We start from the raw sequence: 15102 nt of genomic DNA on the forward strand, positions 1-15102 counted from the left end.
GTGTGTGTGTGTGTATGTCTTGTGTTTAAGTGAGATTTGCCAGTTGATTACTAACTAGGTGCTTGGAAGCTTGTAGAAAAACCACTTAATGCTTTTTCCAATACCTTTAGAGCTATGGGGGTGGGAAAGGGGAAGGATATTCTGGGCAGCCTCAGTCTATCACTGGTATACTTGGTACTGCTGCTGTATTAGGCAAATGTCTGTTTTGAAAGAATAAAGTTATCTCCACCTGCATTGACTCCAGAACACTGCAGTCCAGCTCATGTGCCTAAATGTTTTTTGGGAGGTTGATGAGCTGTGTTATCATTGATCATTAAAATCACAACTACAGAGTGCACCTATTGTATAAAAGATTACTAGCAACCACCACCCTATACATTTAAAATGAAATGCATAGCGGCTAACAAGCCCACTTGTTCTCAACAGATTTCCCAACTAGCAGCAGAAAAAAACCCTACGTTTAACTACACTTACAGCCTTTCATTCTATGATTCTTTGGAAAAACCCACCTTCAGGGCAAAGGTAGAAAGTGGTGGTGCTCAAGCTAATGTTATTGTCAACCTTCAAGGTGAAATTTTATCTGAAGCAATAGAGGATCTGTACTGGCACCAAGTATGGTGATTCAAACTGCACATAGTTGAGGCACCATTTGCTAGCTATGCAAAAAAGAACACACACCCCCAACCATAATGCGTCTTCCTATTTCCAGAAACAATTGGCAGCTTCATACTTGAGACAGTATTTAATACAACTCTTCCCTAGAACCAGAGGTAGGGGTGTTCCTTGCTTTCCCAAAAAAGGATGCAGATGAACTAGAAGAACATTTGGGATTTTAAAAATGATTTCCCACTATCTAAGTGTAAACTTGCAATTTATTGGCATTAGTTACAAAATAAAACATTAGATCATGATCTGTAACATCTGGGTCAGTAGGTGGGTTTTTTCCCCTTTTTTGTGATGAGAAGTTAATATATTAGGAATCCCAAATTAACCTAACAACTCGCAAAGATCCAATTTTTCTCTTTGTGTTGAACGGTGGCATTTTGGATGCCATGCAGACATGTAGATGAGCAGCTCTGTGTCCATAACTTCATCCATCCATAGGGCTGTGAGGAGAACAGGCTCTGCCCCTCATCATTCTGCTTTCCCGCCTGTTCCACCTTTTTCTGCTTCAGTCCTGGAGTTCATCCAATGCAATTAAAGCAAAACCCCTTTCGTCAAGATGTCGGTTGCTGTACTGTCCCTTTAAGATACCACATGCCACCCTGGCTTACACAGCAGTCCTGGAAGAAAGGAGAAAGCTGTTGAGAAGTATTGTTATAATCTTCTAAAGTAGACGTGCAACAGAAGATTTCTGCCCCCAATTGCATACCACCAGAATTAAGGTCAGTGAGGTGGGGTGAGGGAAGGGTGAACAGGCAGCCATTGTCCTCTAAGATGAGAATACCAAGAATGTGGGGGGGGGGAGGAATACATTAATATCATTTTCATTACAAACTATATACTGCATAGCATTTTTTAAAAATAAATAAAAATGTGTAAACTTATTTAAAGCTTTACCATTTGCACACTTCACAAGGATGCACAAATGCAAAATAGGTAAAGAGGTGGCAACTGCCGGATGTTGGGAGCCAACAAAAACTGGTCCCCTGAGCCCCGTCCCTGTCCTGCATAACACAACATCAGGGGGACTTCTGAGCACCAACAATCTGCCAGCTGCTTTTCCAGCTCTAAAACTGAAGAGGTCTAGTCTGTGGGTTTGATACCCGCTTCTCCCCAGCTCTACATCCTTGGAGGAGAAATGGAGGCTGTCCTTTCTGTGCTTGACACAGTCACCCGAAGGAAGTTAGCCCCCCACCCACCCACTGCAAGTGGTTTTGTGGACCCCAGAAGGTTAGGAATACGGGGGTTTAACTGGATTGTCAATGCTCATTCAACGAACCCAGGATTCTCAACATGTGCCTCCAACATGTACATTTGAGAAACTGAAAGGAAAGAAGCCATCATTCTCAACAGCCCCGAGCAGTTAATTATGTGTGTAATTCACTGCCACCCTTGCTATTTGCTAAGCTCCTCTAAACTGCACAACTCCAAGGACTCTCCCTCATTGCTCCCCATGAGGTTAATAGGGCGGCAGCAACCCAGGGGAGCCACAGAGAAGAGCTGTTGGCTGAAAAAAGCAACTGCTTTGGTGCCTGCTGCAAACTTCTGTTGATACAATCTAGGCAACTAGAAGGATCCTCGGAGAACACAACCTTCCCTGGTAACACTTCCAATGGGAATCATTTGGCGCTGTGGTTAAACCACTGAGCCTAGGGCAGGGGTCCCCAAACTAAGGCCCGGGGGCCGGATGCGGCCCAAACACCTTCTAAATCCGGCCCGCGGACGGTCTGGGAATCAGCATATTTTTACATGAGTAGAATGTGTCATTTTATTTAAAATGCATCTCTGGGTTATTTGTGTGGCCTGCCTGGTGTTTTTACATAAGTAGAATGTGTCCTTTTATTTAAAATGCATCTCTGGGTTATTTGTGGGGCATAGGAATTCGTTCATATTTTTTTTCAAAATATAGTCCGGCCCCCCACAAGGTCTGAGGGACAGTGGACCGGCCCCCTGCTGAAAAAGTTTGCTGACCCCTGGCCTAGGGCTTGCTGATCAGAAGGTCGGCGGTTCGAATCCCTGTGACGGGGAGAGCTCCCGTTGCTTGGTCCCAGCTCCTGCCAACCTAGCAGTTCGAAAGCATGTCAAAATGCAAGTAGATAAATAGGAACCGCTACAGTGGGAAGGTAAACGGCGTTTCCATGTGCTGCTCTGGTTTGCCAGAAGCGGCTTTGTCATGCTGGCCACATGACCTGGAAGCTGTATGCCGGCTCCCTCGGCCAATAATGCGAGATGAGCGCGCAACCCCAGAGTCGGTCACGACTGGACCTAATGGTCAGGGGTCCCTTTACCTTTACCTTTTTTACAGAAACAATCACAACACAGCATTGCAACTCAGTTACCTGGCTGGAAGCACCATTAAAGCACGAATCCGCTAATTGGTGCAATTAACTAATTAGCTGTCTGAATGCAGATTAAAAAGAGAGAGCACATGCACTCCCAGAGATCACATCCAGCCATCTGGCCTGCCTCCTTTTCAGCTTCCCCACCAACCCATGCTATATACATCTCCCAAATCTAGAGAACAAAACCGGTCAGATTAAGACACTCGATTGGGATCTGAAACAAAACGTTGCAGTGTCTAGCACACCCCAGTTAAGGTACTCCCCACCCCCCCAGCTAGCGGTACCCTTTTTGGGGAATATGCCATTCGACCTCACCCCCAGCATAGTGCGGCCATTCACTGAGCATGCCCATTCAGCTGCTGCGATGGGGGGGGGTCCTTATTTGTGCAAGCCTTAGGGGTTTTCCCCAAAGCCTGATGATATATCCATGGTTATATGAGGACTGGTATTCACCTCTGAAGTTGGGAAGTGAGGGGAATATGGCTAGGCAACTTTGGACCTGAGAGCCAAATGTGGCCCTCCAGGGCTCTCTATCCGGCCCTCTGGCCTCTCCCTGTTTGCTCTGTTTTTGCCTGGCTGGAATATGACCTTCAATGCCTCTTGCTTGTCTGGAAAGAAGGTACAAAGGACAGCGAAGGCAATTTACATTTGTTGCTCCACCCACTTTGCCCTTGGCGCTGCCCACTATCGGTATATGGCCCTCAGAAGGTTGCAGAGCAGGGTATGTGGTCCTTTGGTTGAAAATGGTCCCTGAACTCCAAGAATATTCTACAGGTGTGAGGGCATCAATGGGACCCCACCTCCCAGGGTTATTAAAAGCCTACCTAGGGATGGGAGCAGCAAGATTTCCCAGGATTCGTGAAACCAAGAACCATACGATAAAAACCTGTAATATCGGAAGTTTATTCCCACCCAACAGTAGCTATTTATAGTTTGTTATAAAACAGCCTTTCACAACTGACTTTGCACCTCTCGCAGCCACTCTGCAAAGAGGGTCACAGCGCGAGAAAAAGGGGACTTCAAAGCTTTGCAGCCTCAAAACCACAGCTGGCCCTTGCTCGGCTGCTTAATTGACCAATCTAATAAATAATCTTTAAAGGTGATTTTAATTAAAGCTTAAGCAATATAGATGCCCCAGGTAGAGACCTGCTGTAAGTCAGTTATGCAATGCAATTAGGGCGATGGATTAAAAGTAAACTTAAAAGGCAGCGGCCTTTGGGAATCGCCTTGAGCAAAGCAATCCTGTAATAAAGCTAAGTGTGTTATCACCCAGACATCAATGCATTTGCATGCATCTGGACACACACGTGTGTAAACACGTTCTAGCAAATCATTAGAAATTTGCATCTAAAGAGCAGGTAGTGAGTGGTCTGTTCTCTGCCATCGGGAATGAACAGATTCTGAAGAGATACTTAGGGAGTGGCTGCATCTGAATAGTAGAGCACATGCATTGCACACGGGTTCAATCCCTGGCATCTCCAGACACAAGGAGGACACTTTGGATGCCACCTGCCCATCAGCCTAGATCAGGGGTCAGCAAACTTTTTCAGCAGAGGGCTGGTCCACTGTCCCTCAGACCTTGGGGGGGGGGGGGCGGACTATATTTTGGAAAACAAAACAAAAGCGAATTCCTATGCCCCTCAAATAACCCAGAGATGCATTTTAAATACAGTGGTACCTCGGTTTAAGTACACAATTGGTTCCGGAAGTCTGTACTTAACCTGAAGCGTACTTAACCTGAAGCGAACTTTCCCATTGAAAGTACAGTAATGGAAAGTGGACTAATCCGTTCCAGACGGGTCCGCGGAGTCCTTAAACTGAAAGTACTTAAACTGAAGCGTACTTAAACCGAGGTATGACTGTAAAAGCACACATTCTACTCATGTAAAAACACCAGGCAGGCCCCACAAATAACCCAGAGATGCATTTTGAATAAAAGGACACATTCTACTCATGTAAAAACACACTGATTTCTGGACTGTCTGCAGGCTGGATTTAGAAGGCGATTGGACCGGATCCGGCCCCCGGGCCTTAGTTTGCCTACCCATAGCCTAGATAATATCAAGCTACTAGATGAACCAATGGTTTGACTCTGCAGAAGTCAGTTTTCAAATGATACGTTCAGACCTCTAATACCGGTACCAACCACCTCTCTTCTTTCCCAGAGTCTGTCTACTCCCTCTCTAGCTCTATTTGCAAAGTGAATTAAGAGCAACGGTGTTGACCTCTAGATGCTGCGGGACTCTCAACCCCCATCAGCCCCAGCTTGCAAAGCCAATGGACAGGGATGATAGGAATCGTAGTCCAGTTAAGCTTGGAAGGTTACCATCCGTGGGTTAGAGGGACTGATCCTATTAACGGGGGGCCCCGTTGATTATCTCCTTTTAAAACTGCTTGCACACACCCCATTCAATGTATACCTTCAAGATTTTATCGATCTCCTGTTTATCTAGTTCCTCTCCGTATTCCCGGGCCAGCCGATTCTGGATGACGTTTCTGCGGACTCTGTAGTTTTTGGAAAAGATTTCGAGCAAAATTTGCCGGTGCTTTGAGAAAAGAGAGAATGAGTGAACTTCAAGTTAGTACAGGAGGGAAACAAGAAAGAAAAAGCTCATGTCAGCATAAAACAAAACCTAGAGGCATAAGTATAATTTGCACCACTCTTTGATAACTTAGGAAAAGAAACAGCCCCTCTCAGCAGATTCCTTCTAATCAATCCCGGACCAGCAGGATGGTCTATCAGCATCGAGAAACTGATTGCTCTGTTCAGTACATCATGCAAAACAACTGACTTAGCCAGGTCTCAGCCTGCTGCAAGAGATTCATCCCACTGCACTGATCAGAAGAGCAAGATAGAGAAAAACAACAACTCAAGTGCACTAATTTTAGAGCGCTTCAGTTCAGAAATCATAGCAAGGCTTGACTGGTGCCTAAATTGACAAACCACGATTTGAAACCAGCTGGAAAGTCAGAATTGGGAAATCCGGCTCGAAGTGGATTTGAAAATCCTGGTTTGTGCCAACTGTGAAGTAAGGCAATGTCTCTAGGTCTCAAAGGGTATGACCACCCTTGGCACTCCCCAGCCAAGGAATGCACATGGCAGAGAGTTAATTCTTCATTGTCAAAGGTTGACAATTGAGTTGCTTCTACAGCTCTGGAACGCCCTCCCATCAGATGTCAAAGAAATAAACAACTATCTGATGTTTAGAAGACATCTGAAGTCAGCCCTGTTTAGGGAAGTTTTTAATGACTGATGTCTTAATGTATTTTTAATCTCCTGTTGGAAGCCGCCCAGAGTGCCTGGGGAAACCCAGCCAGATGGGTGGTGTATAAATTATTATTAATTTATTATTTATTATTATTATTATTATTACTACTACAATCTAGCACCTAGGCAGCTATTTTCAGGTCCATGCTTTATGGAGCAGTTGCAGTAACTGGGGGCCTCTCCCTTGTAACAGTTTATGTTCCTTCTACCCCTGATGGGCTGCATTCACATAGCAAGACATGACGCCTGCATGGAAGCTGCTTCTGCTCTTCCCACTTCAATTCTCTCCTGGGTCTGCGAGACAGTGGTGCAGGGGAGAGTGGAGAAGCACTTGCCCTTCCTGCCTTTTCCTCATCTCCCTCCAGCTCTGATTCTTCCCCTGCCACTGATCCTTGCCTCCTGGCTGGCACAGGTCCTCACAGACCACTGCCCCCCTCTCCCAAGTCAGACTCCAGCCTCCCTGCGTCCTGCCTGACTGGCAGTGGTCCTTCAGGTCTTTTCCACTGCCCGCCATCCGACCCTTTTAACTGGAAATGCCAGGGTTGAAACTAGGACCTTACATAGGAAGCTGTCTTATACCGAGCCAGATCACTGCCCCTCTAGCTGAGTATTGTCTCCTCTCCAGGATTTCATGCAGGCTTCTCTCCCAGCCCTCCCTGGAGATGCCTGGGATTAGAATCTTAGAATTGTAGAGTTGGAAAGGGACCTCAAGGATCCAGCCCCCTACAATGCAGGAACATGCAGCCGTCCCATACGGGAATTGAACCTGTGACCTTGGTGTTATCAACGCCACACTCTAACCAACTGAGCTGCGTTACAGGCCCGTCCTAGCCATAGAGGCTAGTGGCGCGGAGAACCACAGCGCCGGGCGCTGGAGGGGCGCCAAGTGAGTGCAGGGTTCCGGCGATCTGGCCAGGACTGCATTCCTTCTCCGAGAAATCCGCACTGCACCTTCCTTCTCGTTTCCCCAGCGCTGGGTTCCGCTCAGTCGAGCTTCGCCACCAGCGCGCACACAGCGTCCAAGCAGCTCTTGCTGGTCCCACGGTGCGCGCGCTGGTGGCGAAGCTTGACTGAGCGGAACCTAGCGCTGGGGAAACAAGAAGGAGGCGCAGCGCTGAGTCCTCGGAGGTGGCCTCCCGCTGCTGCTGCAGACCGCTTGGCACTCTCGGGCCCTTGGAGAGGCGCTGGAGGGGGGCGCTGGATGGACCTAGCGCCAGGGCGCTGGATGGGCTTAAGACGGCCCTGCTGCGTTATACGCTTGAACCCAAAATCTTCTGCATGCAAAGCAGATTATGATTTTGAATATGCTCTACCCCTGAGTCACAGTCCTTCCCCATGACTTTCTGCATGCAAGAGGCAGAGCGAATATTTTCTGTGCAGGAAGAATTATACGATCAAAGCAGCGTATCATCAAGGGTGGATGGTACCCTGAGCCCCAGAGGATAAAACCGCCTCTTGGACCAGCCTTTTCCCTAATGAGCTGAAAGTCATGAAACTGCTGGAGCAACAGCTGCAATTGCCAGCTTACCTGATCGTACATGTCACCAGCTTCCCAAAGTGCAAAGACCTTTTGTTCATCCAGCAACGCAGTCGTCTGCGGGGGAAACTAAAAAAAAAAAAATCAAACAGGTTGCACTGGTGAGGATTATTGGCTTTAGGGTATTTAAAGACAGGATTGGAAAAAAGAATAATTCAATTAGGATTTTGCATCCAGGGAGACAAAACGCAGAGTCTACAATCTAAGCTTCAACTTAATGCAGGAAGAACAACAACTCGGTATCCCCTGGCAAGCAGTTGAGTGGAAAGCCTGTAAGACTGTATCCTGAGGACATAAGGAGGACTTAAAACTCGTTTACATAGCAAACTTTGCTTCTGCGGGTTTAAAGCAAAGGACGGTCAATGGCAGCCTGCCCAACAAACACCACAAAGCTTTAGCATCTAGTGCCTAATCGTTTTTACTGGAAACCCACCCACCCCAATTCTGATTGTATTAGCCACCCCACTTGGATCCAAGCAAATAGGTTTGCCAGCACTTGGAGATGAAGAGGTCTTAGCTTTTCTACGTCAACTTTTAAACCAGTCTCATGGGGGCTCAACAGGACTCTTAGCGCCGAAGCTGGTGAGGGTTTCCTACACCCCTTGAGACAAAACACCCTCCTGTTTATTTGCTTTCTATTGCCTACAGCTCTGCTTCAACCTGGGGCATGGTCTAAAAAGCCACATAATGCTGCCGTAATGCCTTCAGAGCGCTATAATTAGGGAAAGCAAAGAGCAGGTTGTCAATCTTACATATGACACACAACAACACAGTTTTTTAAAAGCATCATCACCACACTTCAGACAGGTTTGCTCTGGGTCCTGGAAGAATGTAATTAAGCACCGACAACACCATATACTTTATTACAGCGACTAACAAACAGGTATTCAAAATCTTGAAGCAAAACGTTTTGGCTTCCACCTTCAGCTTCTCTATAACGTGATGAGCACCAGAAGGCAGAAGCCAAAACGTTTCACTGTAAAGATTTTGAATACTTCTTGTTTTTTCATAGCTAACGATTTCTATACACATTGTCTGATGGAGAGATTATGGGTTGTATTCAGTGCTAGTCCTACTCGGAGAAGGCCTCCTCAAACAAACGGGCATGACTAATTTAAGTCTGTTAATTGTAATGGATTTACTCTGAGCAGAACTTAAGCTGGCTGCCTGCAACCCTGTATGTTTACCTAGCTGTAATATTCCAGCAAGTTAACCACATACGTTAACTCTAGAGGCCAAACATAAAATAACCCCAACCCTGTTGCAAGCATTGTGTCACTGCTGTCAGTAAGTGGGAGTCACTTTCACAGTTCCTCAGGCAGTTATTGCTGGCCCTGGCTACTCCATCTGCACTCTGTATTTAAATCAGTATCATACCACTTTATACTGCCATAGAATCATAGATTTGTAGAGTTGGAAGGGACCCTGAGGATCACTTAGTCCAATCCCTGCAATACAGGACTATGCAGCTGTCCCATGTGGGGACTGAACCTGCAACCTTTGTGTGTCATGCCTTCCCCCAAAGAATTCTGGGCGCCGTAGTTTCTTAAGGGTTCTTATGAGGTCGGTATTCCCCACACAGAACTACAATTCTCAGAGTTTTTGTGAAGAGGGATTAAACCATTCTGGGAATTGTAGTTATTATTATTATTATTATTATTATTATTACTTATTACTTATACCCTGCCCATCTGGCTGGGTTTCCCCAGCCACTCTGGGCGGCTTCCAACAGGAGATTAAAACTACATTAAAACATCAGTCATTAAAAAACTTCCCTAAAGAGGGCTGCCTTCAGAATTGTAGTTCTGCGAAGGGAACGGGGTCCCCTATCAACTGTTAGCACTCTAAAGAAGCTACAGCTCCCAGAATTAAACCCGCGCTCACACACCCAGGAACTAGGAGCGGCAATTTGCGCACTTAAAATATTTAAAGCTGCTTTCATGGCAACGAGAAGATGAATTCATTCCCTATGAACAGCGCACTGGCAAAAAGATGGGTTTCCAGGCCAAGCAGTGCCCAGAGCTGTTGTATGCTATGATGTGAATCCGTTTTATTGCCTTTCTGGAGTAGTCCACCCCTACATGTTAAAAACAAACACCATTCATAGCAACAGTTTTGCAGACATGCGATAAATCTAATTCGCCAGTCTCCTTAAAGAAAGAAGCACACTCTCGACTGCACCACTTCCTTTGTCTCTTGCTTCCTGCATTTGAAACAAGCTCCGTTTGGGTTCAATTCAGACCCTGCGCCAAAATATACTGGTTTGCTTCAAGTAGGAAAGAATGTTGTTCCCCCGAAGTGCCATCTGCAAGGCCCAATGCCTTTTGGAACCTGAGTTCCTTCTTCAGGGGCCATCTCAAATGGTGCCAAGATGGGCAGCAATAACTGCTTCATTCTGTCCTACATCATTTGGAAAGTTTTTGATTCCTCCTAAAGGAACACAGTGAGCTGCAATTAATCCACCTAGTTGGTATTTTTGAGAACAAGTTTCTTCTTTTCAAATTCATTTCAGGTTTCTGTGGCTCACTCTTAAGATTTTTTGTTTTTGTTTTGACCTACAACAGGTTAAACAAGCCACTGCAAGCTTTGGGCTTCCCCTTCCCCTTTCACATGCCAGCAAGAGGAGACTAGAATTCACTTCTAATTTTAAACAAGCCACAGTTCCACGGGTTCAGATGTAGCTTAAAAAGAAGCTTTCCAACTCAGGGGTGGGGAGAGCAGACAGGCACAGAACCTGTGGCTATCCAGATGTTATTTGGACAATTCAAATCATTTTTGCTGATAGGAATGGGAACTATATTATTATCTGGTTCCCCACCATTACATATTTGCATGAGGTTTGAATCAGGCCTCCAAGACGATTCAGGTGCAACATTGAACTATGACTTGCTGCAATGTATGAATCAAAATTGCATGACTAATTATGGCATGTAGGTGGCCACCAAGCTGGGAAGTAGAGCAAGCTCTTATAAACAAGAGCTTGGGTAAACTGTAATTGGGTGTTACATCTTAGCCAACAAGTCATGGTTTGGGTCATTGCTCCATCCATCAAGCCCACTACTTGGGACAGTACACAGGGATTTTTTTGAGGAAGGGGGAAAACCATGCAAAGTTGCAAACTGTTACTTATTTGCACTTTTGGATTGAATCTAAACTATGGTTAGCACAAACCAATCTTTGGTGTTATCTGTGGAGTGTTTGAGATATAACAATGTTTTAGAATAGTTTGTGTAGTTTTGCTGTCCATCTTCCCTTCCCTCCCATTTCTAGGATGTGGGTACCTCTAGGAAGCGGGGCTGGAACCATAACTATGGCTCGGGAGTCACAGCAAACCCTGGTTAGCATTAATTGCTTGATGTTTAGTTATATTATGTTGGAAGCTGCCCAGTTATTGGGGCAACCGTGCAAGATGGATGGGGTATTAATAATAATAATAATAATAATAATAATAATAATAATAATAATAATAATAATACAAGCCAGGCGTCCTGATGCTGGTTTGCTGTCTACGAAAAACCCTAGTTTGACGCGACATCACAGTAAACCATAAATGACATTCCTTAAACACGGTTTAGTGGGATTCCTGAAACTGAAACCTTATCCTCTCCAATTCCAATGATTATACAGTCCCTTACACATATGAGCTGTTTTACAAAGTGAAGCCCACAGGTTCCTTCCCACTGCCCAGGCAGCTCACAATCCTAAGAGATTAAAGTAGAGAAAGAACACAAGGAGCATGCAGAGATATAAAGATTGAAAAGGGTCAGTGTGGCAGATCAGAAACCTATGTTTTAAAAGGGATGTGCTAGTCCAGGCATCCCCAAACTTCGGCCCTCCAGATGTTTTGTACTACAATTCCCATCTTCCCCGACCACTGGTCCTGTTAGCTAGGGATCATGGGAGTTGTAGGCCAAAACATCTGGAGGGCCGCAGTTTGGGGATGCCTGTGCTAGTCCTTTATCTTGGTTTAAAATAGTCCGAGAAGGGCCCTGTGCAGACATAACATTCAAAACCTTACTGATAACCAAGGTTTGTTGGGTTCTTAGAACCATGGTTTAGCTTGCTGGAAGCCCTGCTCCTGGAGCTCATGGAAAAGGAGAAAACTTTCAATACTTGCAACTTTCAATACTTGCTTGTCGCTTTGCAAGCAGAGAGAGGGAGAGAGAGAGTCTGGCTTTCTTCAAAGTTTACTTAGTGGGAGTTTTTTAAAAAAATCCCATCTGTGACTGCGGAAGTGGCCTTGCGATCCAGAGGCAACAGCATTAACTATAATCTCATTCACAGGGAACATCATAAAACTCTCCCAGCTTAAAGTACACATGCCTCAAAGCTCTGACTAACAAAGACCGATGAATAGTCACTCACTTCCAACATGCCAGCGCCTTTAAGCCATGATCGTTTTATTCCAGCTAGACAAGTAACTTCCTTAAATTACTGTTATAGACACAGATATACACAGTCAATTCAGCTACCCTTCCTTGTGACAAGATGGCATTTGTTCCACTCCAGTTAGCTACCTGCAGTTATTTTTTCACGGGCGCCGCCTTCTTCCTTACAGATAAACGAAACGAGTCCAGTAACTCTGCATATTTTTTAATTACAACATGCAAGTACAGGAGTATTGGGTATGCAACTAAAAAAGTGGAGAAACCTGCCTTTTCCAAAGTGGGTTTAAAAGTCTGTGGGGACCTCAGATGCTGGAATGCTCCTTAATAAATAAATTAAAATTCCCTGCACACAGAAAACTAGCATGCCAGGGAGGCATTTTTTTGTGTGTGGGGTGGTGGTATGGAGAAGCATTCCTTTGTAATGAGAGCTCACCCGCAGTCAGAAAGGGTAAGCCCATGGAATTTGCCACCCCTGTAAAAACTAGGCCATTTAAAGAAGCTAATAAGCTAGTTTTTGATGGAGAGAGTGTTTATGTACAGAGGAGCATCCTATGACTTTGGAGGCCCTGCTTCTGTGCTCATCAGCAACATCACTTAGGGTGGCAGACATGAGAGACGGGGTGTTCTCGGTGGTGGCCCCTCTGTTATGGCACTCCCTCCCAGCTGAATTACACATGGCTGCTACAATATGGATGTTAATTGGACCTTCAGAACTCACCTATTCTGAGCAGCCTTTGCCTCAAGCAGGGCTGGGGAACCGCTGGCCCTCCAGATATCACTGGACTACAACCACCATCATCCCCGAGTACTGACAATGCTGGATGGGGCCAAGGGGAACTGGAGTCCAACTTTTGGTGGGCCAGAGGTTCCCTGCCCCTGGCCTAAAAGGACTTAATGCTTGATGGATTTTTTTTTGAGATTTCCGAGTCATTTTTAAAAACTATTTTATCTTACGGAGTTTTTGCCCATCTAAGAGAAGGAAAACTCTTGATCCTCAGCTTCTGGGAGAAGAAAAGGCTAAGGAGTAAACTCTACACGAATCCAGAGTGGAGTCCCCGAGACAGCTGGATGACGCTTTGTACGCCTCCTTCCTGCAACTCCTGCAGCCAAGCTGGTGCCAAATGTATTGTTCTGCTTTCCTTTGGACCACATCAGTGAGGCCCAAAAGGGAGGGTTTGTTGCATGAGCAGCCCAGGACCTCCATACACACCTGCCTGGGATTGTACCCCAGCAAAGTCACTTTGGTGTTGCTAACATAATTTTTTGACTTCACCCCAAGAGGTGCACTCCATTGTCTCTCAAGACTGAAGCCAACAACAACTCATCCTTTTAAACAGGGAGATCTGTACCTGGGATCTTTTGCATGCAAAGCAGCTGCTCTAACACCAGGTCTTTCCCCTCCAATAAAGTTAAAGGGACCCCTGACCATTAGGTCCAGTCGTGACCGACTCTGGGGTTGCGCGCTCATCTTGCATTATTGGCCGAGGGAGCCGGCGTATAGCTTCCAGGTCATGTGGCCAGCATGACAAAGCGGCTTCTGGCAAACCAGAGCAGCACATGGAAACGCCGTTTACCTTCCCGCTGTAGCGGTTCCTATTTATCTACTTGCATTTTGACATGCTTTCGAACTGCTAGGTTGGCAGGAGCTGGGACCGAGCAACGGGAGCTCACCCCGTCACAGGGATTCGAACCGCCGACCTTCTGATCAACAAGCCCTAGGCTCAGTGGTTTAACCCACAGCGCCACCTGGGTCCCATTCCCTTCCAATAGCCTGCATTAAAAGGCTCTAGAACTGCACAACAGATCTGCACCCACAGAACGGCATCCAAAAGCCTTCAGACAATATTTCAGCAACACATTAAAACAGAAGTTCCCCGTTGACCTTAGAATTCCAGCTACCAGGTCTCACAAGGGCCCTTCCAAACCATGGCTGCCTAGCACCTCCATGACATCACAGCAGCTAAGCCAATGGACAGAAATACCATGACCCCGCCTCGTGCACCAGCCCCCTGCCGCATCAATTGAACCAGCCACCACTCACAGGCTGCAAAGGCACTTATAAACAAAAAACAGGAGCAAAAAAATAAATAAATCACTTACAGGCACCATAATTTGTTTGCAGCCCATGTCCAACACCATGTCCTGTAACATTTTGTCGGAAATGCCGCTGAAGAGGAGATTCCCAGGAGGCAGACTAGCCACGTGGAGATTAAATAACCGTTTGAGCTCATTCAGGGTTAGCACATACTGTTTCTTAAATGTCGCCGCCACAAAGGCTCTGAGTTCTTGCGTGACTCTCTCTTGGACCGGCAAGAGGCCGTTTACAGAGTCCACAGAGTTCTCTTCCGAATGGATGCCGTTGGCCAGTCCATTATTGAGACCTTCGCAGACAGAGGTGTCCATAGGCTCCTCATCGCTCACAGGCTCTTCTTTTATACGGACGCCAAATATGTCCACCGGGCAAGTGCCCTGGCTGGCTTTGCCCTCCGCTTTCAGCCTCTGGAAGTCTTGCTCCAACTGCCCATAGGTCTGCTTGACTCTTGCTTTCGCCAGGCCGACCCGCTGCTCTCCAGAAACCAGCAAGGGGGCAGCTACAAAAAACAAGCGGACAGAAGGGGTGTGAGGGTAAACCGTGGCTTGAGTTATCCTTGGCTGTCATCCACCACCCCTGACCGTAGGCCATGTTGGCAGGGGCTGCTGGGAGATGGAACACAACAGCATCTGCAGAGCCACACAGGTTCCCCATCCTTGTATTAAGCACATGTGAGAAGGAGGCAGGCCACACAGAGATCCCGAGAAAGAAAAGCAAGGTAGGGTGTCTAGGGAGCAAGTTCGGTCACACCTGGGAAGGGATTGGTGGAAGAAGAGTCAGTTTCTAGCGTACAATATACGTAGAGATCTGCT

At 46.3% G+C, this 15102-nt stretch overlaps 1 protein-coding gene across 2 annotated transcripts in view; it reads right to left on the reverse strand.

The window, feature by feature from the left end:
* Window positions 1-854: 854 nt before the first annotated feature.
* POLR3E (RNA polymerase III subunit E) overlaps window positions 855-15102 on the reverse strand; it is a 36366-nt gene continuing 22118 nt past the window's right edge. For both annotated transcript variants that reach the window (XM_035132085.2, XM_035132086.2), the window contains exons 18-21: window positions 14299-14789; window positions 7802-7879; window positions 5426-5551; window positions 855-1283 (exon numbers count right to left, since the gene is read on the reverse strand). In XM_035132085.2, the coding sequence (XP_034987976.1) occupies window positions 1218-1283; window positions 5426-5551; window positions 7802-7879; window positions 14299-14789 (761 nt within the window). In that variant the 3' untranslated portion in view covers window positions 855-1217. The remainder of the gene's footprint in view (window positions 1284-5425; window positions 5552-7801; window positions 7880-14298; window positions 14790-15102) is intronic.

The sequence above is a fragment of the Zootoca vivipara genome, chromosome 14 (genome assembly GCF_963506605.1).
Source record: "Zootoca vivipara chromosome 14, rZooViv1.1, whole genome shotgun sequence".
In the NCBI taxonomy this organism is placed as follows: Eukaryota; Metazoa; Chordata; class Lepidosauria; order Squamata; family Lacertidae; genus Zootoca; species Zootoca vivipara.